The following is a 27,297-nucleotide window of genomic DNA, read 5'->3' as shown; positions in this document are numbered from 1 at the left end:
ACTTTATTTAGAGGCCAAAGAGGTGCAAAAAATGCAAGAGTGTTCAGTGCAAAGAAAAAACCTCTAAATAAAGTATTTTTGTAAGAAATCGACCATAATGTGTGCTCCACTCCTTGTTGAACCTATACACAAAAGTATTTATCTACTAACTCCAATGTTTTCCCTTTTGATGAGACCTGTAAATATTTCTGTTAGATATGCTGAAAGAAGACAATACCATGGTCTGTTTATCCTGAGGATTGAAGTTTAATTGACACCACATCAAAATAAAAATTTCCAACAGATCTGGAATTTTATTCCATCCATATACATGCATAGCAACAACATTTTTAAGAAATATTTTTCTTACATAAGGACATTGGAATGATCATTTTTACAGTATTCCCTTGTCCCACCCATCAATAATCCATTGATAAACCTGCTTTTTGTACAATTATTTTTTTTTTCAGGAGTAAGAAATAGCTGCTCTTCCCCCTTTATAATACTGCTTTCCGTAATGTTCCCGCCCCCCTTTTTTTCCTTATGTTTTTTTTAAATTTTTTATACAAAGTATTGCGCTGAGAGCAAATTTTTAAAAAGGGAGAACAAGGTGTATCAGCAAACAGAAATACAAGTACTATACAAGAATGCTGCCATCCTCATTTAAACATCCACTTCTGAGTCCAAGAAAAGACAGACAAACAGCAACATATATATATGCAAAGCCATGTGTACAGTATATGCCAAAACATGAGCTGCAGCGTTGTGCCTGGTTATCCCTCCGAACTGTTTTAAGGCTGAAGTCAAGAGAATCATACTGCAAGTGACATTTGGACATATACAAAAAACTGTACCAGCAAATAAGAATACACAAGTGCTCCAGTAGCTATTGTTGGGTCTAAATCGCATTTCAGTTTTGTATCCTGTGCCTATGGTCTCCTTGAACCTAACGTACATTGTAAACAATATGTCTGCTACACAAGAATGACTATACATTAACATTACAAACAACTCTGATATAAACTTTCTTTGAATTTAAATTAAGAGCACTACTTCTATTAATACTGATTGTAAAATAAATAAAAGGTGAAAGTGGCACCAATATTACACTTGGATTTTTTTTTCTTCATTATTTTGCATTAAGTCTTCAAATAACGAAAGAAGAAGCTTCTCTTGATTGTCCACAAGCAGTATATAAAACTGCATGATGCACTATTTCAGACACGACCGTGTACCCAAAAAAGACGAGGGAAGAAGAGCGAATTTCATTTCACATGCTCGGCGGCATGTGATGAGCAGTAAAACTTCTTGTGAGTGATAAAGTTTGACAAGTTATTGAACTGGATGTCACAGAGGCGGCAATACTTCCCACTGCCTGCTGGCGGCGCTGACCCATTTATGCCTTTTCCGGCGGGTGCGGATTCCTCCACAGGCGATTTCGAAGTTGGCGATACATTCTCGTTTGGGTCGGGAGGATTCTCGGCTCCCCATGTGGGAGAGGTTTGTTCCTCTGGTGATGAGGTGTTGTGAGGCTGATTCTCTTGCTGGGGTGTTTCTGGTGTCTGGCGATCTTCTTTATGAGCACCGTTGACAATCACCATGCCCCTGTTTTTGGGCAGCAGGGGCAGCGGCTCCTTGCCGGGATGGGGGCAGCCATTGGCCGCAGGTGGTTCTGTGCCCGTCTCACCTGCGCCGTTGCTGCTTTGCTCCTGTTCGGCCGCCTCACCCTGCATAACGAGACTCCCTGCCATGTAGTCGGTGCTTTTAATCCCGAAATATGGTGATATCGGCTCTGTACCTTTCATCTTCTTTATTGCTCCAGGATAGAGACAGTGAGGCAAAAACATGTTCTTGTTCTCATCTTTCGAAGTCATGAGCGATGAATCACTGAAAGCTTTCAGATCCGTCGCCGGCCCGAGTTGTGGTGGAAACATGCTTCCGTTTTGCACCATCAACTTGCCACCGTTTTTCTCACATTTCACAGAACTCTTATCATAGATGTCTTCTGAATTATTGCCTTCGCTCTTGACACCCGGGAACATCGGCTGCTCCAGACTGCTGATCTCGCCATGCTGAGCACATGTGAAAGGACAAAAGTTCTGTTTATGGGCAAGGTAGTTCTCCACTTTGTTAAAACTGATCTTGCACACGGTACATTCGTGATAGTCCAAGAGTCTTTTGGGGGAGTTGCATGACTTGTCTGGAAGAGGTGAGCACTTTTTGCTCAGATCTATCGGAGCATCTAGTTCCTGTGGCTCTGCAATAGTGTTACCTTTGGGGGCAAGAATAGGCTTGGAGATGGTAAGAGAAGCATCTAAGTGTTTCGGGACAAGGCTTGGAAAGATGTCACATCGTGGATGGAAGCGGTCAGACAGACTTTCTACCGTTTCCTGGGATGTACAGGGATTCCCTAGATTGGGCATGCCCAAAAATCCTGGCTGTGGCCCCATGGGTTGCCGTTGGTCTTGGTCAGGTAGACACATCTCGTACATCTTCCTCCGCTTGCGTGTTCTCATGGTCCGCTGCATGGCAGGCACCTTTGCAGACATTCGTTTCATGGGTGGGTCATGGCGAGTGGCGCAATAGTACTGCTTGTGAACCATGAACGTTTCATGACGGCTGAAGGTGATGTTGCATGCTTCACAGGTGGTCTTGTTTGGGTCGTTGTCACCGTCCACCAAAGACGTGCTGGGACTCTTCACCTCAGGCTGTTTTCCTCCGAGCCGTTCCTCAACTCCTGTTGGTGTAGTAACCTTCTTTACTTGCCCAGGAAGGTCTTTTTCTGGCACTTTCCCACCAGCGTTCATAATATCCAAAACGGATGAATTCAAGCAAGCTGTTGTCACGAGATGACTGTCGGTTTCTGATGGAAGGCACCCAGGGAGCATACCGACCGAAGTGTGGCCACTGTTTGGACTTATGGCATCGGACACCTTGTCCGGAACACTGGAGAAGTCTGGAGACTTCGCCATGTGCTGCCAGCGACTGTTGCAGTAGTGCTTCTTGTGAACTAAGTAGTTGTCTAGATTATTGAAAGTGATGTTGCATTCAAAGCAGGTTGCTCCTTTTGGCATGAGAGGACTGTAGATGACTGGAGGGTAGCTGTTCCCTCCATGGCGTAGCCTGCGATGCACCAGCTCTGACATTTTGGCTAGAATCTCAGATGCTTGTGGTACCACAGAAATGTCCTGGGAGAAAGCAAACTGTGACAGGAATGGACCCATGGGGAAAGTTGGGCCCATGTTGTGCTGGACCGGCGAGGAGGCTAGCCGTGGACTAGAGGGTTCCGACTTGATTCTGGTGTAAGAGAAACTAGCCTTGCTTCCTGGGTGACTTTCTCCCTTTTGCAGGCCGAGGGTAGGTTTTTTCTCCAGTCTTTCGAGTTCTCCATCAGGACTGTTGGCCTTGTTAGGTGTGTTCTTGGGACTTTGCATAACCACATCCTTCCTGCCCAACAGTTCTGCTCGTGTGGCCTGTAGGCTTTCCTCTCCTCCTCTTGGGGAGTTCTCACTGTCGCTCTCCCTGCGAATCTTCCCGGAGTGTCCGTGCAAGTCTTGATGCTGCAGCAGTTCCCTGTGGTTCTGGAAGCTGATGTGGCAGTGATTGCATCTGAAGGCTGCCTGTGACAGGTGTGAAAGGATGTGGTGCTGGAATGTAAGAAGTGAATCTGCTGTGAAGTTACAGATTGTGCATTTCAAGCTGGTGCCTGGGGGAAGAGACTCTTCCATTTTGACACCTGTGAGAAAGAAAGAAAACATTTTTTTGTTCATTGTTCATCTTGCATTTCCACTAATTTTACATTGTGTCTGCTTTAGCATTTGGTTCCTTTTTCCTAAATGCACATTATTTGCGCGATGAAGATTATTTGATCTAACCTTAATGAATGGCTAAAACTGTTATTGTTGATTTTTTACATGCAAATATAGAATTTTTGTTCATTTTAATATGAACATAAGCAAGCTTTTGGCTGTTGCAGATCAAACAACCTAAAATGGCAGTGAATGTGAAGTACATATATTGTTAATAATTTATCTTAACTATGTATTTATTTTGTATGTATATAACATATTATTCTATTCTATTATTAAATTATTTTTTATATTTATTACATATGTATATAACTAATACTATAACATTAATATAAAATAATACTATTAATATCATTATAATTATCAATCATTAAATTAAATTAATTAAACTTTCTCTGATATAATGGCCACAAATCTGAGTCTGCAATGGAGTCATCAAGTCATCAGATTTTGAATCTATAATATGTTATGGTTTTACAATATGATTTGGCAATTTGAATTAAACTTAGATCACAACTTCAATATGTGGTTAGAACAGCAGGAAAAATAATTTTTGTTGTTCCCATTTTCTCTTCTGGAAATTTTTGAGAGGTCTGGAAGTCTAAAAATGATTGGTGACCCAAGCCATATTCTCCACAAGGAGTATGAGCTGATGCCCTCAGGCAGGAGATACTGTATAAGGTACCAAATTGTAAGATGATTAGGTAAACATTTTCTCTAATTTCATTATGCATAAAATTTGTATATAATACGTTACTGAAATTGTTGTGTGGTTGAGGGTAATGTGACGGGGTAATCTGTAATGTTGGTCAATTATTAGGATTGTGTAAGAGTGTAAATAAATAAGTGTATTGTTGCATGTTTGATTTGCTCAAGACAAATTTAAGGAGATAGTAAAAGAGAAACTAAACTAAACTGAACTAATAACAATCATCATCATCCATTTCCAGGTTGGCTGGGTTTTAAATAATATTAAAACGTTTAATTTGATAACATTTTAATATTTATTCTACCCTTCTACTACATGTTTACAAAACCTAAACATAATAGCTGCAAAATAGGAATGGGTGATGAGTGAGCTAAATGTGCAATGACGGTCAGAATGACGTCAAAATGCATTGAACTTATGAAACCATCATACTCACTACTGTGTGAGCTCAAGTGCATCTCCAGAGCACGAGGGTTGCTGAAGCTCTTGTTGCATTGTGGGAAAGGGCAGATATTGGGAGTTTGGTGGGAACTGGCGTCGGTCTCTTCAGAGATGTTATCGGGTTCCCTCTGCCGCCCACTGCAGTAATACATCAGGTGGGCCTGAAGGTTCCTCTCACTCCTGTACCATATCCCACATGCTTTACAGGGGAAGATGTCCTCTGAAACACAGAGACAGGCATGTGAAGGCAAACTGCTGAGTGTTTAACTTGACACATTATGAGCTTTATCAGTAGCATTTATGCTGCCTCTAAAAAGACTTACAAGTCAAAAGGTGCAAACGCCTTATGCAAAGAAGTAAATTTATTATTGAAATTCTCAACATTAGGCTATGGAATGGCATTTCCTTTTTATACTTCTTCAAAAGTGGAAGTAGAACTAATTCCTTACAAATCCCATTCCTATAGGGGATATATCTGTAGTGTTAAATGATCAGTTCACATGCACGGCTCAAATAACAGCTTTAAATGACATTTCTGCTGTGATGTTGCATGGCAACAGAGATGCTTCCAGTAGGCTTGTGCCCTTTCCTCAAGGGCAAATGAAAACATTGCACCATCTGCTAGCAGCATCCTCTGTGTCAAGCTGAACTCTAGACTTCCCTGATAAAGTCAACAAACAAAGTATTTGCAAATGGCTTGAATTTTGCAATTACAAGGTTGGTCAGAGTCCAGATATGTTTACTATACCCCTAAACTGAAGGGCAGAACATCACGTTCCTCCAGCAGAGGTTAATCTGTGAATAACTCCAGCATCCTCTGTTTTCAGTGTAATACGTGTGTGTGTTACATGTTCTGAACTGGCTCAAACGATTGGCTAGAAAGCTCAACAGTGCAGCCGCGGGAACAGGTGAGACCCCATATGCGGCAATATTGTGGCCAAGGCAGGACTCAACCATACGGCCTCATTGTAAAAGTATGTTGACCGTTATTCATTTTGATTCGCTGCATACATGTTTATGATGCCTGTGGACAGTTATTGAGCTTGTGTATAAACAGAAGCAGGGCTTACTGTTGACTATAGCTGTGGGTAATATGGAGGCCATGGCAGCTTGCTGGGGCAGGAGCTGGATGGTGTCCAGAAGGCGTGCTGGGTACATGCCCTCACCGAGAGACATGTGACTGACCGCCTGCAATCGAGAATCAAAGTCCACTGCGAATGCCACCAGCTCTTCACCTTCCATCATGTTCTTGGTCGTGGTGCACCACAACTGACCACCTGCGTGAGACAAGAAAACACACGTTGCACTTTATTTTACAGTACGTATACTAACATGTACTTATAGTGTACTTACAGTGTATTTATCTAAGAAAGTTCTGGTAATACAAGGTAACTACATGGGGTAGGGTTAGGTTTAGGGGTAGGTTCAGGGTTAGTAACTAGTTATTACATAGTTATTGTAATTACTATAATACGTACACAGTATGTAGATGAGGAACAGGACTGTAAAATAAAGTGCTACCCACTGAAGACTGGAGTAATGATGCTGAAAATTCATCTGTGCCTTCAGAGGAATAAATTACATTTTCAAATTTATTAAAATAGAAAACAGAATAAAAATGGAATAAAATATTTTAAAATGTTTATTATATTTAACCGTTTTTACTGTATTTGTTTCTTTTTTTTATCAAATGAATGCAGCCTTGGTGATCATAAGAGACCAACAATCTAACCAACCCCAAATGTTTTAAGTTTAGTCTTTAGTATTATATTTAAAATTCTAAATTGTTGTTTAGATCTGTTTTTATTCTATAGTTTTTGCTTGCATTATTGAACATTTATTTGAATATTATTTTATCAAAATTATATAAATGATTATACATTTATTTTTTATGTTTGCATCAAACACTACGTTTACGGAAATTATTCAGGTATTATAATTAAACTGCAAAATGGCATGCAGGACAGCCTTAAATTCATGAAAAAAAAAATTGTTGGAAAATGACCATTAAAACATAATTTGTTCAAGTAAAGGAATTTGGGGAGTATTCAAAAAAAAGAAAAAAAAATCACTCTTTTTGCAGTTTTCATAATGTTAGGCACTTCATCTTTAATTAATCATATTACTCTAAAGGGATGGTAAATATTTACGGTCTACTGTTCATCTAACATTTGAGTTCAGATCAAACACTCTCTGAATACATTCAGAAAAGAAAAGAAGGGAGGGATGGACGGGAAGTCAGTGAAGGGTTTATGCTCAGATAGCATTTATCATCGCACATGCATGGATTTCATCCACACTTCATTTGCCATTCAAGAGATTAAAGTTTTAAATATGACTATTTACCAAAAAATCTGGCTTCGGAGATAACAACAAACTATGATGCGCAGATTCTAAATGGCAGAATTAGGACATTGTTTCAGTAGGAAAGCTGGACAATTAATTAAAGCTCTCAGTTAGAGATGTGCAAACACACTGACGGAGCTTCAGAGAAGAAGAGCAGCTGTTGGAAAGGTATGGAGAGAAAAAGAAATGGAACTGAAATTCCTGAAAAGGTCTGAAAGAATGATACTGCACAGTGCAAGTCATTTGACTCATTGACTATTCAACTAATAGCCGTCTAATAAAAATAACCTAATAAGCACACATAGAAGGAGAAATCTTAGGATGAAATGATTTAATAATCACTGTATTAACCAAGGGGTGCTCAAAAATTAAAGATATCATACAATCAGATCAGATATATAAAAAGAAGAAAGTTGGAGAATAAATGGCTTTCTATGCAGGCGCTGACTGCGAAAGCTTCTGTGTTAGAAATGTGTGACTGCTGCCTGAAAGAGCAGCTTATCATGGTGTGAATCTGCAGCGGGGAGAGACTGGTCCTCTTCATCAACGGGATCCTGTCACACACCACACACTGCCTGGAGAGGCTCTCTCCTTCCTTATCTCCTAATTAAAATAACAAAAACTGCCGTCGCCATCAGCGCAGATCACAACTGTCACCTGCACCAGCAGGAGGGCGCAGGTCACCTCTGCCTGCTCAGAGTACTGCTGGAAGTTGCATGAAGAACTCATTACTTACACAAAAAAGAAGGCAGAAATGTGATGTAGCCTATGCAGGGCACTGCTGCATTGTGGGATGGCCCGTGAGTTGTGATGTCAAAACAGATGACTGGCAAACTTTTAGACAGCCCAGAAATGAGGTATAATAAAAATCAGAACAATATTAGTGTTGCTGTCATGTCCTTCTCCAATGCTGATGTTTCTGCGGCTGCAAGGTGAGTTCTTCAGCAGTGGTTTTCAACTCGTTTTGCTTCAGGTTTTAAGATTCTACATCAGACATCAAGTGGCAATCCAACATACAAATCACATACAGTATTATACAAGTGTTATTTTAGTATTGCTTATATAATATTGCAGTATTTATTAATATGTAGAATTAGCTTTTATGTTCATATTTAAATGTTCTTTTTAATTTTAAAGTGCTTTTCTCAATTATATTAGTTTATATATATATATATATATATATATATATGCAACATTTATAATTTTCATTTGTGCTTTTTTTTCTTCAGTTGAAGGTTTTCATCAACAAATTTATTTAAAAAAAGTTAATATTAATTGTTAATAATTAACATGTGTTACATTGTACAATATAAAATAAGAATATGCTTTAAAAATGGGAATTATTACAAGTATAGTAATTATAAATATATTATTATTAATGTCAACAAATATCTGCTAATTCTAAATTATTATAATGACATTTTTTAAATACATGAAGAAATACAGAACTGATTTATAATAAAAAAAGGAGAATATAATATATAACATTAAAATACAAAAAAGTCTATATATTGTTTACAATCAAAATGTAGTTCCTACGTTTCTCTAAACTTTGATGTTTTCATATTTTCAGCAACTAATGACAGATGAAAATACTGTGCACTGGATGGACGAGCAAACCATGAGGGAAATGCTTTCTCCTGCCTATTAAATGCTGATTTGCCTATGTATTTTACTATCCATAATTATATGGTTAGTTGCATTTTTTATTATTAGTATTTAGCATTTCCAATACAAATTTCAGAACATACTTGGAACCCACCAGTTAAAAATCACAGCTGCCCATTATCATCTTGTATATAAAATGTTTGTATTTTTAATCTAATCTAACATTCTTAACTTTTGACAGTCTAGTACAAAACAGAGAGAGAAAAAAATGCATAATGTTATTTGCAGTTGTCCATCACTCTGAAAATGATCGCGCTTTGCATTGTGGGATAAAGGGAATGTATTTTGTACATTTTTGGCAAAAGTAGTAGAAAATTAGCATACTGTGCAGCATAATGAGTCTTTTAAATAATGCAGAAATAATCAGAGTACTATGCCTATATTCGATGTCAAAAAAATCCCGACTTCATGCTCGCAGGGTCAGAAAGTCCACCTTAAAGAACATCCACAGTTGGGATGAAGACTTCCTGTCTTTGCCATTGTAAATTCACACACTGAAATACACAGGTCGATGGGCGGCCCTAAAGCGAGAGTGCACGCGCAGGAGACACGGGACCCCGGCTGAAAAGCGTAGCCAGCGCCGTGCTGCTTTTGCCTGTGAGCTGTCTGCAGCAGAAGGCCTTTGTGCCGCGGCCAACGCAGTCGCAATGAAGCCTATTGTTTCTGTCCTCCTGCAGCGCACCTGATAAAAGAATAAAGAACTATGACATATTCCAAAAACAATGGAGGAATTAAGGACACACAATAAGCCAGCTGCTTCATTAAAACAATCAAAACCCGGTATCCTGTACACAGTCCAGATAACTTCTTTCATACAATCTCCCCCGCTATAGAATCCACTAGCGCTGGCTTGTCCTCGCGGCCCAAACTCCCCCCTCGTTCGCACTAATGATGCTTTTAAACACTTACTTAAAGATGTCCACATAAAGGAATTACAGGAGGGTTCAGCATCATGCAATTACACGTGTAAGTCTGTGTCTTTCTAATCAGACGCACCAGGATGAGCCGCAGACCGAAGCCCTCAAAACACAGGGCATGAGCACTTTGGAATTACTTTAAAAGATTGAGCGTGTTGCAAAAGCACAAAACAACCCTTTCTAGCTCTCGTTTGCTTTCGCTCGCTGTCTTTTCATGGCAAAAGACGACAGAAGGGCTGGCTAATGAACTGGCCGGAGGACAGCTACTCAAATGTTTGCATGTGTAAATAGTGAAAGACTTTAATAGTTTGCTGTAAAATGCATAGTTAAACATATCCGTGTTTGTTTCTCCCATCTGTCCAGACAAACGGCTGCATCAGAAGCCGTAACGGCGGTGTGGAGCACAAACCTTAACGCTACGCCAGAAATGCCACTGCCAAAAATGAATCTGGGACAAAGGAAGGCAAATGCATCCTTTATATTTTGTGACAATAAAGGTGTATTTGATGTTAACATTTGATATCATCCTTCCGGAAAGATCAGACAGCTTTTACCTTCAGACATCCAGTAATTCATTCACTATAGCCGGAGCAAAAAAATAAAATAAAATAAAATGCATCTCATAATTTAGCTTTACTAGCAAGCTGCTAAAAGTCAAGTATGAAGTATTCTGAAACTTTTAAACTTCAAGTAGTTAAAAACACATAAGACTTCCAATTTTGTTTCTATATCAAAATAAAAGCTTTAAAAATAATCTTTTACCAGCAAACAACAAGCGACTGAATAGTTGCTAATTTATTTTTCGTCCTCAAAAACCTAAATGAAAAGGAAACAAACACAGAGGTCCTAAAACCACCAACAAAGTAAAAACAAAAAAATCAAATGAAAAAATTCATACTTTTTGCTTCATTAAAGGTCATTATGAGTGTAAGTGGTTTACCATGTGGAGTAATTTCTAATTCAAATCAATCCCAATGGATAAAATCAATTCCCTCTTAACATTCTTTCAAGTTGAGAATTGTGTTTCACTTGGAAATGCATCAGATTATGGAAGTAAAATGGGTTGTATTTCATGATGGCAAAAAACCTTGCCTGGTTAAGACTGAACCCAATACAGCAATGAAATATGGTAGGTATTTCTTTGTTGACACTAATTTTGAACTACTTGTGAATGTACATCTAAACTTCCAACCTCAGTTATTAATTATGAAGAACAAAAAAAATCTAAATACAACAACTCTAAATAAGGGACTCGTGTTACTGATAGGCCATCAGACTAATATTTTCTGTCCCAATGTCAACAATCACTGTGTATGGCCATAAGGGGGCACTGTTCCCATGCTGGAATACAGATCTGACCTATCAGAGCTCACTCTGCTCATCCCAAAACCACACGAGACCAATCTCAGACACACAGCTACTTGTCCCCTCCTTGTTTTCCCGAAAAGACAGTTTTTTGTAAGCATTTCAACAATTTCATTGTCTTGCAGTGACTGTTTTACAGTATTTTCTAAAGCATAAATGAGAATTATTGTACACATGCTTGAATTCTTTGCAGATGGGATGCACATTTGTGGAAAAATTCAAGTAAATAAAATGACAGCATTGATATTAGCATAAAATTATAAAATATATGCATTCATGTAATGCACTATAGTACTGTGTTAGAGTAGTGTAGTACACCGTTATATTGTGGTGTGAAATGCATTATTGCATTAGTGCAGTATCATATAGTAAACTATGGCAGAGAGAGTACAGTAATTCCTGACTATCTTGAATGACAGAACAAAATAAATATGAAATTCCTTCTCAATATTAGAAATTCCAGCTCAAAACACTTCAGGTTTCTAACTCCCATCAGATACAGAAATGTGTTTATAATACTGAATGATTTATAATAGTCAAAATGTGATGTTTATTTAACAATTAAAAGCTGATTTTGACAAATCCCTTTAGAAGTACTTTTCATTTGCCGATTTGAGAATCCCACTGACAAAAGCTTTAATTTACTGTGTTTACAGCAACAGCTGTGATGAGAATTAGCATTAAAAACACATCCGCTCATCAGTTTAACGTCAAGCCCAAACTTTGTTTACACATCACATGAATGTTGCAAAAGCATTTTTGGATGAAAAGCAAGCATCCAGCAGTGGAAAATAAATATATTTAGCTTGAAATTACACATTTTGTGTACATGCATTATTATGGAAAAAAAAAATAGAATTCGATCTACTTTCCATGGGAAGCGGCACAGATTAGTTCACTCTTGGTTAAAAAAATCGTGTTAATATTCTGATTGCAGATTTAAAAGAGAGCGTTGAGCAAACATTCTCACCGAGAGCAGTGCTCACGTCGTCAGGTTACTGCATATTGGTTGCGGCTAGTCGACATGTGTTTACTGCGGCCCCCGCTGGGAGGGACACACACATGCCACCCGTCTTGACCATCAGCGTTAATGGGACGTCACGCCTTCGTGGCAGCGGGGAGCGGTAGTGTTGAGCTGCACAGCAGACCCCCAGCTGTGGTCGGTGGCCCGCGTCCCCTTCCCAGCATGCTCCACGCTGGGGAGCAGGTGAACGGCCGGGCTCCAGCGGGACCGCTCTCTTCCAACATGGCTCCGTCCCCGTGCCACATGGGCCCATGGACGCTTGCCCTCATGCAAATGCACGGCCTGGAAAAATGGCTCCTTCTCCTCTTTGGAAACCTCGACTCGGGCCGTCTGGCAGTGACGCTTTTCGTGGGAGATTGAGCCAGATTGATGCACCTGTCAACCATTTTGGAAGATGACAGATCGCTGCGACATGGACAAATCGCAGGAGGAGAGCTGACAAAGATGTCTCGCATTTGATGGTGTTTGAGGATAAGGCGTGTCTTTTTTAGAATAATACAATAAACCAGGGATTCCAAAATGTGGGTTTGCAAACCCCTGGGGGTTCCTGAGGGTACTGCAGGGGGTTTGTGTGTTGATGAAACACTAGTAATGAATAATATTCAATGTAAAATTTAAATAAATAAAAGGGCCTACCCGCTATTATTCATTAGTGCAATTATTTAAACAAAAACCATAATTCATTTAAATACCCGTATAGATGCTCTGCTTGTTTTAAAGAGAAACATGACAGTATTCACAGTAAATGCAGCAAACCCCATCTCTGCACGTACTGCAAGTTTAACGTTCACTTGGGAACGCATGCATGTGTTAGGTTCACTTCATTTACACATTTGTGTAATTTCCATCATTTTTGTGGGCAGAAATGTACAACATTTTTATTTTCAGCCAAAATAAAAGCACAAGGATTTAAAATGTTTAAAGTAGAATGTAAGATACAAATCTTTAACTTGAAGTGTAAAATAAAACTGCCTTTATAATGATCAAATATTCATTTTAGTTATACTATTGTAATTTACAGTAATACATTCCTGGCTTAATAAAAAAAAAACACATATACATATATATATAATTGTAAATTACAATTGTGCTGTAGAAGTATTATTATTATTATTATTATTATTATTATTATTATCATCTGCTTAGGAACCCAATCAAACAGGGGTTCTGCTGACAACAACAACAAAAAAGTTTGTGAACCCCTGTAGTAAACCATATACTCGTTGTTTGTCTGACCAATGGCGGACGAGGGAGTGTTTGGGAACCTGTATGAAAGCAGATTATTTTTGTCATAATGCCAATGGCACAAAAAGACATCACCTACTGTACAATCCTACCCAAGAATCCCGAAACGCCTGCACCATGACTTTTCTGTAATTCCACATATTGTGCAAAGTGTGAGCTAATTACATCCGCCGTCGCTTTGTGTGTCTGAAATAAACAGTCATGGCTAAAGGATCTAATTGCGTTTGTCGGCTGGTGCGGAGGGAGGACACTGCTGCCCTTGCACAGTGCCATGCTGTCGTCCTGGCACGGCCCGTCCACTGCCCCAGGTACTGCCACACGGCCATCTGGAGCTGACATCTGTCTCTCTATTGATCATAAGGGTTTAGCACTTGATCAAACAGACTGCGACAGGAAATCGCTCTTTTCCCCACAGTAAAGGTGGGCGGCAGGCACGAGGGTAATAGAGTGGAACAGATTCGCTGGGTCTCGCCGCAGCACACAGCAGCCCTGGCATCCACAGCAAACGTGGAACGGGCACTGGTGGAAACACTGTGCCAGGGTGTGCCCACTTCAGCTGGTGTGTGTGTGTGTGTGTGGCAAGACAGTCGTCCCAGGAGAAGAAATAAAGCAGTAAAGGCACCGTTTTGAAATGAAAATCCTTCCCGCTGATGTCTACAGCATCATTAAAATCATTCTCGATATGCGTCGAAAGGCTTCACTTCGCAGCGCGCTTTGGAAAATGACACAAAATGGCAAAAGAGTTTGGAAAGGTGTCAAAAACAAACCCAAATATATCCCAAAATATTTACAGGGATAAATGCGCCAGATGGGAAACGTTCTGCTTTTTTTCAGGCGCAAACATTCTCTGCAGCTCAAGATATGCTGAATACAGGAACATTTTAATGAGCGCAAAACATCTGCTAAACTCCTCGTGCTAGCCCAGTCAACCACTTCTACAAAACACTCAACATTTCATCACATTTATGCAGATTTAATCCTTTGAGCTGCATAAGACACAACGGTTAATATCTTTATATTGTTGTGAAAATACAGCAAATAAGATAAATGTTTTCACCCACTTCGTATCCACTGTACAAGTATTTGTACATTTCACACATTTTTTTTTTATTATCATCAATTATATATAACTATATTATACATGAGAACAAAAATGTATTTATATATGTACATGTACACACACACACACACACACACACACACACACACACAAAAGTATAATATAATATGTCAAAATACTTTTTGCAGCCACTGTTTGTGTGAAATCTGGATTTTCATCGCAGGTATGTGTCAGTGTAAAATAGATATTATAGAATGGATAGTTCCGGTCCTTGATTCTGATTGGTTGAGCTGTAAATTACACTATAAACATAAACCTTTGTTTCTTCTGTGTGTTGCTCGGCAAACACTTTGTTGGAACCACAACTGTTTCTGAGGAACTACATTGTTTGGTGGAAGAATCCTGTTTTTATTATATCATTACACTTTATTTGCTCCTTTTTATACTTTGAAACCTTAATACAAATATGCCACTTTGCGCTTAATGCCCGTTAGCTGTTACAAATTCACTGTAAAACCACGGCTTCTTGGGGCTTATTGCTTTATTTTACATTTCATATAGTTAAAACACACTTTACCTTCTTTACACATGTGCTGAGGTGGCATTTTCCCCAGCCAGTAGAAACAGCATGTTTGTGCGTGTAATTCGGCTCATGTTAAGTTTGTGATTCTCCCCTCCTCCTCCTCCTCCTCCTGCCCCTCATTTCTCCTTCCTTCCGCTGATTAAACCTGGACGCTCTCCGTCTCGCATTTCCATTCAAACTCAGGGCACCAAAAGCCAGATGCACAAGGTGCTCCCACTTTCACAGCTTCGCAAAGCGATAGAGGGAGACAGAAAGAGAGAGAGAGAGAGAGAGAGAGAGAGAGAGAGTCCTGTAGCCCAAGGAAGAACAAGTTGAAAGTGTGAAGGAGGAGGAAAAAAAATATGACCAGGGGATGTGATAAAAAATTATCAGCGAGTGTGTTTTCCTGTTTGGTTTTAATCTACATTTAATTAAATTCTTATCTGCTGTGTGCTTATGGCTGCATTTGAATGGCACGACTGCATTCATTATGAATGGTAAAATTGAACTTGGTGCATTGTGTGTGGCCCAATAAAGCAACAAGGCTCACTGCGGTGCATGCAGGAAGAAATCAAGTCAATTAAGACGCTCTTTAAATTACCACTGTATCAAAACAAGGAGCGCCGCATAATACAATCCTGACAGGCAGAATGCAAACAGTTACTGTGTTTAATATACATCAGCCCGTCCCGTCCTGAGGGTCCAGATTTACTGGCCTGAGAGGGAGCCAATTAGGGTCATTTCATCAAGAGGTCAAATGAAATGAATTTGAATAAAATACCAGACTGTTCAAATATTTCTGCAGCCCCAGCTTGATATTCAGACAACTATAGGACATTTGTAGAACGATTCCCATAGAAAAGTGTAAAGACTTTGACACTAGCAAAACTGTGTAAGCATTCTGACTACAATCACTGGCTCAACCAATGGGATGAGATTAGGGTGGGACTATGAGGTTATTTGACCAATGACAGACAGGAAACATAGTTTAAAAAACAATGATTCTTTTTTAGCAATACTGTTGAGTGTTTTAGTGCTTCTAGTGGATTTTAAGAAAGGATCCTAATTAAATTTCTCTATTTCTTAAATATATGAAAATTGACAGTAAAGAAAACTAACAAAGAAATAAAGAAATACGTATTTTTCAAATAAATGCTGTTTTCTTTAACTTTCTATTCATCAAAGAATCCTGAAAAAATTTACCACAGTTTCCACAAAACATTGATTATTGTTTATGTTTTTTAACGTTGATATATATATATATATATATATATATATATATATATATATATATATATATATATATATATATATATATATATATATATATATATATATAACAAAAATACATCTAAAAAATCAGCATATTAGGATGATTTCTGAAGGATCATGTGACACTAAAGACTGGAGTAATGATAATGAAAATACAGTCTTGCATCACAGGAATAAACTACATTTTTAAATATTCAAATATAAAAGTGTTATTTTAAATTGTAATATTTCACAATAATACTGCTCACTGTATTTTTGATTGAATAAATGCATTCATGGTGAGCACAATAGTCTTCTTACAAAACATTACAACTTTTAACGAACCTAGCTGTTTTACCAGTCGTGTGTGTATATATATATATACTGTATATATATATATTTAAATTATTTAAGTCTCAAAAATCCCAGAATGTGACCAATAATATCTCTATATCTTTCTCTTAATCAGCAGCTTTCATAAAATACTTCTAAAGTCTTGTTTCTCATTTTTGTATCCAGAGAAAAACGGCCAGATATCTCAAACTGAGTTAAGCTTTGCCAAATCACTAAATCAAAAATCTCAATATGAACATTTCTCATCAAATTCTTCATAGTCTAGCTAAATAAAAGAGCTGATATGCACACAGCCCTACACTCGTCCTGTGTCAACAATGACCTCATTTGTCTATTTTTGTTCCTCTCAAGACAGATTCGAGAGTCCGACTGATAGTTAACTGAAACATAACTGAGAACTCCATGATTTAATGAAAGAAAAAATCCATAATGAGTCAATAACTACAGACTCCACGCATGTTTAAAAACTTGTACTATGTCAGAAAGCAAGCAGACGTACATGTGCTGAATCAAAAAGGGTGCAGTGATAAATAGTAATGCCTTTGACGAAGAGCAGGATTTGCAGGATTCCATACGACAGAGCGATTCATCAGAGAGTCACTACGCAGATGCTACAGTCAGACCTGCCAAAATCCTTAAATTCAGATCAGGCCTTTGCATGTGTATGTGTGTGAGAGAGATGAATGGCCGCGGTGCGACGCAGAGGGATCGCAACAGATAATCGCGTCTCTCTCAAGCGGCAGCGGAGAGCTCAGATCTGCTCTTTTAAAATAATGTCGAGGGAGTAAAGTGTCTCCAAAAGCCCCTGCGTGCAGGTTATCTTGGGCATTCTGTGTTTGCCGTTTAAATCTTAACGGGACACGAGCAGGTGCGGAGAGTAAATACATCTGGAGTGGAAAGGAACTGGAGTGGAAATGTTGTTGCAGAGGAGGGAAAGATTAGATGTCACATGGGCCTACCGAGATGAAAGTCTCTTCCGATGGCTTTTATTCCCTTCACATAAAGAAGGAGAGAAAACGGGGGTGGGGAAAAAAACGATGAAATGAGCAGCACACCTTGAACAACTCAGTTTTATGATGTCATTACCTCACTTCCACCATCACACTTCTGACTGCGCAAAATTTACTGATCATCAGCTGTTGAGGAGTAGCTGACAAAATTTTGTTGTACTACTAATTCAGCTACATGTTTTACTGCATGCTTTACATTGCATAAGTCTGATTCATTTTTGTGAATAACTTTGTTCTGATATTTGTAAAAAAATGAACTCATTAAACAGCACTCAAATTAGAAATTTGACTATATCACACTGTCTATTGTATATTAGTTTGTAATATATATATATATATATATATATATATATATAATTATTGTAATGTTATATATATATATATATATATATATATATATATACATATATATATATATATATATATATATATATATATATATATATATATATATAAAATATGTACACCTACACATTTTACATTTGTCTTTTTTGTACAAAATTATATATTTTATGTAAATTAGCCAGTGATGCTCCTAATTATATATATATATATATATATATATATATATATATATATATATATATATATATATATATATATATATATATATATATATATATATATATATATATTTACAATTATTATATAATCACATATTCATATAATTCTATTTAATACAAAATAAACAAACAATTTATTTAAAACAATTTATATTTACATTTAAATAATCTAATTTAATAATGTAACTTTTTTATTTATTTAAATAATTATTATTATTTAAACTATATATTCATTATGTGATAAATAAAATTGTGATAATTACTCACATTTATTATATATTATTTCTATTATCTATGATTTATAATATATATTATTCAACAACATATTTTTTTCATTAACATCTACTGCTAAATTGAAGCTTTTTTTTGGGGGGGGGCAATATTGTAAGTACATATACAGTAAATTCATGCAACAATACAGTAGCTGCAATATAGTCAGTAACCTCTTGTTAGCAGCATGCAAGTCTTATACTTTAAATAATGAGTAGATGGCAAGCTACAGTATTCAAGTAGCTTCTTCAAATCTAGCATGTCTAGTTGAGACTTGCAGATATACTGCCATCCTCCAAAATCAATTCAAGAGAACTTTATTTATGCTGGCATTTAAATTTGACGAGGTTCAAATACATAAATCTCTCTAGCTCTTTAATGACAGTGGATTGCAGATTGTGCCTTTGTTTATCTTTTAAATGAACACACACACACACACACACACACACACACACACACACATCTGAAACATGCCAGTCTGTGGCGGCAGCTTTTGATATGCTGTCTGAATGATTCATTTAGCTTGCGTTTTCAATTGTCTCTGTAATTGACCGCCGCCACCGGCACGTGACATCATCACCCGTTCGTTATCTACGCGGTGGCCCCGTTTGGGCGGCGCTGAACAGCGGGTCTGTGCACTTCTCACAGCTGATGGCAGAGACTGAGAATTAACCCAACTTCTCATTATCATCATAAAGCATTTCTTCAGCGACAGCGTGACACCTGCAACCTTCATTTGCACATGCTAAAACAATACAAAACGGCCAGTGTTTTTATTTTGCAGCTAATGTATGCACTTCTTACAGAATATTCATTTTTGAGCATCAAACTCACGATTTTGGAATATTAATTTGAAACTTATGGGTAGTTAGAACATGCAACAAGTTTTTTTGGACCAAAGCCATTTTCTAAATAATAATGTTTGCACACACAATTTGGATAGAAAGTGTCACAAATGCTAATTTCAGGCAAAATCTAGTTGACTAGTCATCAGGTTTATTTTGTAGAATAATTTAGTTTGCAATTATTTAGACCAAAGCCATTTTTAAATAATATTTATATACATACAATTTGTAAAAATTATTACAAATACTGACAAATTGCTATAGTTTGGAGTATTTGCACCTATAAAAAAATGCATTTCTTCACTGCAGAAGAACATACAGTACAATGAGCTAGTGATCATTTTTTATTATTATTATTATTATCTATGTTTTGTATTATTATTAATTATTATTGTTTAACAATCAAGCAGTGGTCATTTTGAACACCACAAGTGTAAGAAGGTTGGAAAATTGTTATACCCTGTGGAAGTCAATCATTTTTATCCAATGTAATTATTTTAACTTGCATTTTCAGGAAAAGATAACATCTTTAAGAAGTGGTACCCAAACTAAAATATACTTGTGGAGTTGATTAAACATAAAAAGTAAAAAATAAATAAATAAATAATGGCATCAACTACCAAATAAAAAGAAATGATGATTTTGATCTGTCTATAAGTTTATTGCCATTTTACTTGTGAAACTATACTGCAAAAGAATTCATGGCAAACTCTTTAAACATGGAAACAAAGATATGTAAATAAATTTGGGAACAAATCTAGTTGATTTGCTTCAATTAATTATTTATAAAAAGTAAAAAAAAAAAAAAACTAACTAAAAAAAAAAAACTAAATTTTTTAGTCTGACCTGCTTTTGTCTTGCAGAGTTCAATGTAAACCTCAACTCCTGCCAAGCCCTGCGCTCGGAATACATTTGGTTATTTTAATTTTAATTTAAATATGGATATTTGTGGACAGCCAGTGGTGCGGGTAACACACTGCCGTCATTCGCCGAGTCTTTCTCTGGCTGGCTGAGCTAAGCAGGTTTAGAAGGACACTCTCCAATGAGACGAGCCGGAGACTTTGGCAGGAGCATCACAGCAGTCCAGTTATCCTCCGAGAAAGTCTCCGGGCCAGCTGTGATGCGTGCGGCCCGGGTTTATTGATTGCTTCCACCAGCTCCAGCGCATCAGTGCACCGAGACCGAATTCTGGACCATCGTTTGAGTCCGGACGCCCCCCACACCTCATTAACGCCCTTTGACAGACCACGGCACTAATGCGGCCTTAATCTGCTCCAAATCACTCTAAATGTCAAGCTTGGGCAGGGGACTTCAGGCTCCATGCACCAAGCGCTTAGCAGACGACACGCTTGCCCCGAACCCACTGCCACCCTCCCAGCCCCTGATCTCAACTCATTTCTGCTTTCAACTTTTGTTTCAGTGCAGCATTACCATGCACTTTTAAACCCACACCCTCGCTCGCTCTCTTCCTTAATGAGAAACAACATCTCTAGCTGAAGGAGAGAGAGAGAGAGAGAGAGAGAGAGACGGGCAGTTTATTAATAATCGAGTTGTGGAATGTTATCAGCCTGCACACAATCCGACCAATAGTTTGCCCTGATGGTAGCTGGGTTCCTCATTAGCTGAACATATTTAATCCAGAAGTTTCTTATCAAATGTCACACCTGCATCTCCAAATGGCATTTCCACATTCAGTGGCATGTATTTGGGAGATGACGCTCCAAGGTGCTTTACGGAGATTAAGCGGCAGAGAGAGTGCAAGCTTATTTTATCATTTAGCGGGTCTGGAATGAATCCAAGGAGTTTTTGTCTTGTTGTTGTAATTAGAAAGCCTTTTAAGTGATAACGGCTGCACAGGAATATGAATATGGAGCGATCAGGCCTGTTCTTTTCTCTTTTTCCATCCTCACCCTCCTCATATTTTCTTTCTTTTCAATTGTTGAATGCAGTGTTTTTTGTTGTATGCTGTAGCAAGGATTAACTCTGGCTTCTGAAGTTTAATGAAAGACTTGAAAGTAGGCAAACGCCCCATTGGGGAACTCACTCACTTTTGGCTCTTTTCCACTCCTGACAAAATTTTCCTCCATAAAAATCAAAGGACAGCCGTGACTGGAGCGCTCTCTCTGTGGCCCGACGCTAACATAATAAATCACTCTCTCCTGTGCTGATGCACCAGGACACTTCAAGAGGACATTTAGTTCACCTTACATACATTTCATAATCAGACTACTTGTTTAGAAGTATTGCATAACTTCTTGGATTTACGTCAGAGTTGAATATATTTAAAATATATTATATAAAAAGTTTGGGCTTAGGAACTTTTTCTTTTATGTTTTTTAAAGTCACCAGCAAAGATGCACTTATTTGATCCAAATTACAGTAAGACAGTTATTTAAACATTGAATAATAACTATAGATATTTCATTTTACATTGCACAGTAATTGAGTAATATCACAGATCTCAGAAGATTCAGCATTGGAATCACAGGAAAAATATATTAAAAGGGAAACCAGTTATTTTAAGTATATTAACATTAATACTAAATTGTTACTTAGTAAATTTGACCGGGGTAAATTTGACCTGTTATTTTAGTTTGTTATTTTAGTATAACTGAGAAACTATTACAGTTTTTATTAAAATTTCTTAACCATTTTCATTCTATTTTTGTTTTAATTTAAACATTAATTATTTTAAATATTTGCTAAAATTTTACTAATTTTGTGTCTTTCATTTTTAGTAGTTTTTTTTTTAAATATATATTTATCGCTATAATTTGTAGTTTTTAGTTATTTTATTTTATTTAAATTGAAACGAGAAATTTCACTTTTCAAAAAAACAATTTTTTCCATTTATTTTGTTTCAAGTAACATTTTTTTATAAATGGTTTTAATTCTAGTTTTGAGTATTTGTTTTAGTTATCTATACCACACGAAAGATCACAGTAGGGACAATTTTCCGAAACGAAGAATATAGTGATTTAATTATATTTACTGAGGACTGTAAATAAAAAGGAATAGTAAATGCTCAAGATTGTGGCTGTAGAAATGAAAGACTCATTTTAGTAAAACTAGCCAGTTGCTCCTTTAAACCGATATTTCAATCAAGAGATGCAGATCTATTACTTGCATATTATTTGTAGTAATGCAACATGCTTCTTTTGAAAATAACAGTACTATCATGTCACTGTTGCATGAAAACAAAAGTCCGCGACACTGCAAAAAGGGGAAAGAAAGCGACGACTGCACCTAATGCGCACACAGAGGCAAGAAATGCTTCACTCTGAACTCTCTACACTGATACTAATTTCTCAAGGTCTCAGCGGCATTATCTAACGAGAAAGAGCGAGAGATACAGAAGGGAAGTCGGTGCTCATTCCCTGGTGTGCATCCAGTAAAGCTGCTCACCATCAGCCCAGAGATAAGTGCAAAACTGAGAGGTATTGATCCAGTAATAGCAGCTGATGCTTTGACGCCCGACACCTTAACCCCGCAGACATAATGTCACAGCCTCTTAACACCGCCCGACTATCTCCCCTCGCCTGTCAAACCCCCGTAATACGCTTCTCAAAGCTCACCCTAAATCACCCAAATCATGGCACCTTCACACATTATTTATTTTCCATCTATAACGGAGCGCGAGAGGGAGGGAGAAGACAGAGCAAGCAGCACAAAGTGATTTACAGCTGAAGTAAAAAAGGTTACGCCTGTTTTTTTCTTTATTTATCCCCAAAGACCTACAACATCTGTCAAGGCGACTGTATTCTCTCAGCTCCTATCATTGTGTGGAGCTCCATGCCGCAATTACAGAGGAACCGAGGGCTGATTGTGTGAGACTACACCGCATGACAAATACAGTGGCGAGGGGGGGGAGGAGGGGGCTCCGGCATCGTCCTCGATGGCGCAGCGGCTTAGACGCTCGCTCTCATTAACGCAGAGCTCGCCACTGTAACGACGCTCTAATACAGTTGGATAGGTGTGAATAATACCTAATGCCACCTAATTACTCCAGCGCTAATATGCGGTGCGCTCGGCAACAGTGACGACTCTAAAGTAACGGCAGTATCTGGAGAGAAATCGTGCAGCTTTGAGTCACCCAAGGGTGAGCATGATAATTAACTGAGTAAAGAGATTTTTGCTTTTTTTTCCGAGGAAGAAAGAGAGAAACAATTGCTTGAGATAAACAATCCCAATACCTCCTCATTGTTGCTGAGGTTTGCCTGAATATTGAATGTGAAATACTGGGGTAAAAGTTTGATGTCCTCGTGTCAAACGTCACTGGTTTTTGGGTTTCTTATCATTGACATCAAACATGATGTGTCACTTTTGAATAGAGCGCTGAAGATCATATATAAAACAGCTGATTGTTTCACTAGATAAGACCCTTATTCCTCAGCTGGGCTAGTGTGGAACCCTTAGAAGATTGCAATTAAAACTACAATTTGGACTTTCAACCCATTGGCCGCCATTAAAGTTCACTATATGGAGAAAAATCCTGGAATGTTTTCCTCAAAAACCCTCATTTTCTTTCTCACTGAAGAAAGAAAGATATAAACACACTGACTGACAAGCGGGAGAGTAAATTATCAGGAAACTTTCATTCTGGAAGTGAACTAATCCTTTAAGCTTTCGTCAACTCTTTTCGTTCTTATTTTAAATCTACAAATTGGAAAGTTCCAAGAGTTTTGAGAAGATGAGTTTGGTGTGGTGATGTATAATGTCCGCCAAAACCTCTAGTTCCATTTTGCCACCTTTTTCAAAACCTTTTTCCAAGACACTTAAAAGTAAAAAAAAAAAAAAAAAAAAAAAACTTGAGTATTACTGATGTGTTTTATGTTAGAGAGAGAGAAAAAAATCTTGAGTTTGTTAACCACAGGCCTTTTTTCGGGCATTTATGCCAAAACCCACCGATTTCTAGATGATGGAAACAGAAGTTCAAAAATGGAAGTTCAAAAATGATTTCCTGCAGCACTCCATTACGTTCTGACTGGAAGATTTTAACTTGTGGTCTTTTCCTTGCATAAAACTATCAGACTGCTTCAGAAAATCCATTTTTTTTGTGTGTCTTTTTTCAAAGCAAGGGAGAAGCAGATGTAATGATGTCAAACATGATTCTTAAAAGTATCATCACTGAAAGGATATTATTGAAATTCATAATTCATATTTTAAAAAAGAAAGGGAGAAACCGTTACCAAGATAAACCAAATATCTTCACATTTATTGTCCACATGAAAACTAAAAGGCATTATTAATTCAAAAAAGGGTTGCCAAGTTGTGTTGCGCCAGACTTGATGTCATGATGTTTCTCACCATTAACATCAGATGTGATGAAACTCAATGAACCATATTTGAACTGAAGACAAGATTTTCCTTACACTAAGCACTCTTGCTTGAAACGACTTCATTTTTCTTTCCCTTTCACAAGACAGAAAAGAAACAGTTGCTCAAGATGAACAATCCAAATATCTTTGCATTGTTATTGATGTTCACTTGAATACTAAACACCACCGTTTACCTTTCAGCTTTGCATTTTGTTGTTGTTTTTGTTGAGGAACTGTCAAAGGGTAGATAGTGCCTTTGCTAAAGGATATTGCCAAACACTGACATTATATGCAAATGTTGTTTATGATCTGGCAGGCTGTACAGATCCTGTCTTGGTCGAGACTGTTCAGCCACAGCAACTTCCCAAAGCCACGCCGCTGAATCAGGCCTCTAATGAGATCTCAGGGGTCACTGTTAGAGCGCCACTTTGTACTGCAGCAGTTGAGATGTACAGCAACAACCCGGAGCCCTCCATATGTTGCCCAGGAGGCTGAGAGACTAACCCAGTGTTTCAGACAGTACAAGCGCTCCCCGCTCTCTACTTCCCTTTTACCGTGAGCTCAGACACACAGTGAAGAAGGTGATGGAACATCAAGAGCTGTGCCAGTCGAGTGCAACTTTATTTACGTCCCTTCGGGTGTTTTGCTGCAATAGCTCATCTGGTTGTGTGTTGAAAGGCCAATACAAACTTACAATCCATTTACAGTTACCAAGACTGCTGGAAGTTGAGGAAAGCCCAGAAAAATGCAAGAATCAACCCACATACAAAACACAGTTTTGACCGCAAAAATATCCATGTTTGTGTCATTGGGACACACAACAAACACGTATATGCATATTCAGTTTAAAAATATATATAATATACAATTTGCTAATGATCAGATAACTTTTAGAGTTTTCTGGTTTCTATGGTTATATATGTATATAGGTAGCATATGCAAAAGAGGCAAAAGCAAAATATGAGAACAAATAAATATACAAAAATAATAATCACATATAAACAATAATATATAATTTAAAGCAAAAATAAAACGTATAGTATAAATATGCATATGAAAACAGAGATTTAATTATAATAATAAATCAGAATACGATAATGAATAACCTATGCATACATACATACATACACACACACATTATATATATATATATATATATATATGCATATGAATCTTTTTTTTTAAGTCAAGTAATTTTTTTTTTTCTGTTATAAAGTTAAGGCAAAATTTACAGATACTTAATTTTGATGTCTATCTAATATTGGTAACCAGACAGCTAAACGATTTTGAGAAAAGAAGATAATGTCATGGAATAAAGTATTAAAAGCTCTGACAGATACTATGGATGCACTTTGGACATCTCAAACAAACAGAACAATGTTTTCTTAATCCTTAAGTATCTCCTCCAATTAAAGCATGTCTTCTGTCCCTTTAATAAAAACTGTTTGGCACCCTCATGCAAAGCTGCCATCTCTGTGGTTTCCTCGACTCAATCTTTGCTCCATCTCCCTTTTACCCTCAAAAGCAGAGAAGAAGAAGACGGCACGGCTTATTAACAAGCCCTTTTTTCAGTCCTGCAAACAAACAAATATTCTGTGATTGCCAAACCCACTCATGTTAGAAGAACGCTGTCATCTTTCCAAAAAGTATGTAAAATATTTGAAGTTTGCAGCATAGAATCTTTAAAATATGATTTTTACACATGATCTATTACTTTAGGGACTTTCCACACACCTAAACATGACGCAGCACAAACCGAAAGATGATTGGATGCTTTATCTGTCAGTCATATGGCCTCTTGGGCATTCCTTGCCATTTAAAGCGGCCAGAGTTCCCAGACCTTCTGCTGTCAGTCTGAAGGTCTGGCTACGCGAGACTAACCTAATCAAACACAACAGAAACCAGCTAATAAAGGTCCTCATGATTACTAGAAAGTTTACAGACAGGTGAGATGATCAAGGTTGGACTAAACACTACAGGAAATTGGACCTCCAGGGCCCGAGTTGAGAACACCTGCAATATTGTTTAAAGAATATACTTGGGGAAAATTTTTATTTTTACTACATTTGAAAAAATCTTACCCTATGTACAAGTAACTGCAATTTCATTCTAAAATGTTTAATTACTCTCAAATTGATTTTCTCTAGTATAGATGAAAACTGATAATGTACAATATAAAAAAGAAACTCATAATGTCATTAAATAAAGTTCTACAGTATTCACTTTTAAATACACCAACACAACCCAATGGGCATTTTTAACCCACTGAATCTAAACTTAATTTTAAAACCCAAATTAGTCCTTCCGCGAAATCATACTATCACAATGAAATTAACTACTGTTCTGACTCTTGCACACTTTTCAAAACTTGTTCTTCTCTTCTTAGTCCACCTCCACCTCCACCTTCATTGACTCTTACAGTCGATGACTTTACAGTTTTCTTCACAAATAAGACAAGAATCATTCAGTGACCAATTCTCCTCACCGCAGACTGATGATAACTTTATAAGGGCTAATACACACTCTCTCTCCTCTTTCTCTGCACTCTCAGAGACGGACGT

At 37.5% G+C, this 27,297-nt stretch overlaps 1 protein-coding gene across 1 annotated transcript; it reads right to left on the bottom strand.

Annotated features, from left to right (window-relative positions):
- Positions 1-226: 226 nt before the first annotated feature.
- Positions 227-12,258, bottom strand: LOC113115845 (zinc finger protein ZFPM2-like). The gene is made up of 4 exons (XM_026283512.1): positions 12,205-12,258; positions 6,009-6,215; positions 4,934-5,158; positions 227-3,715 (listed from the first exon to the last, which is right to left on the bottom strand). The coding sequence occupies exons 2-4, from the start codon at positions 6,181-6,183 to the stop codon at positions 1,245-1,247; spliced, it is 2,871 nt and encodes a 956-aa protein (XP_026139297.1). The 5' UTR covers positions 6,184-6,215; positions 12,205-12,258; the 3' UTR covers positions 227-1,244.
- Between the last annotated feature and the right edge of the window lie 15,039 nt (positions 12,259-27,297).

Source organism: Carassius auratus, chromosome 16 (genome assembly GCF_003368295.1).
Source record: "Carassius auratus strain Wakin chromosome 16, ASM336829v1, whole genome shotgun sequence".
NCBI lineage: Eukaryota > Metazoa > Chordata > Actinopteri > Cypriniformes > Cyprinidae > Carassius > Carassius auratus.
This window is presented reverse-complemented; position numbering and strand designations above follow the sequence as displayed.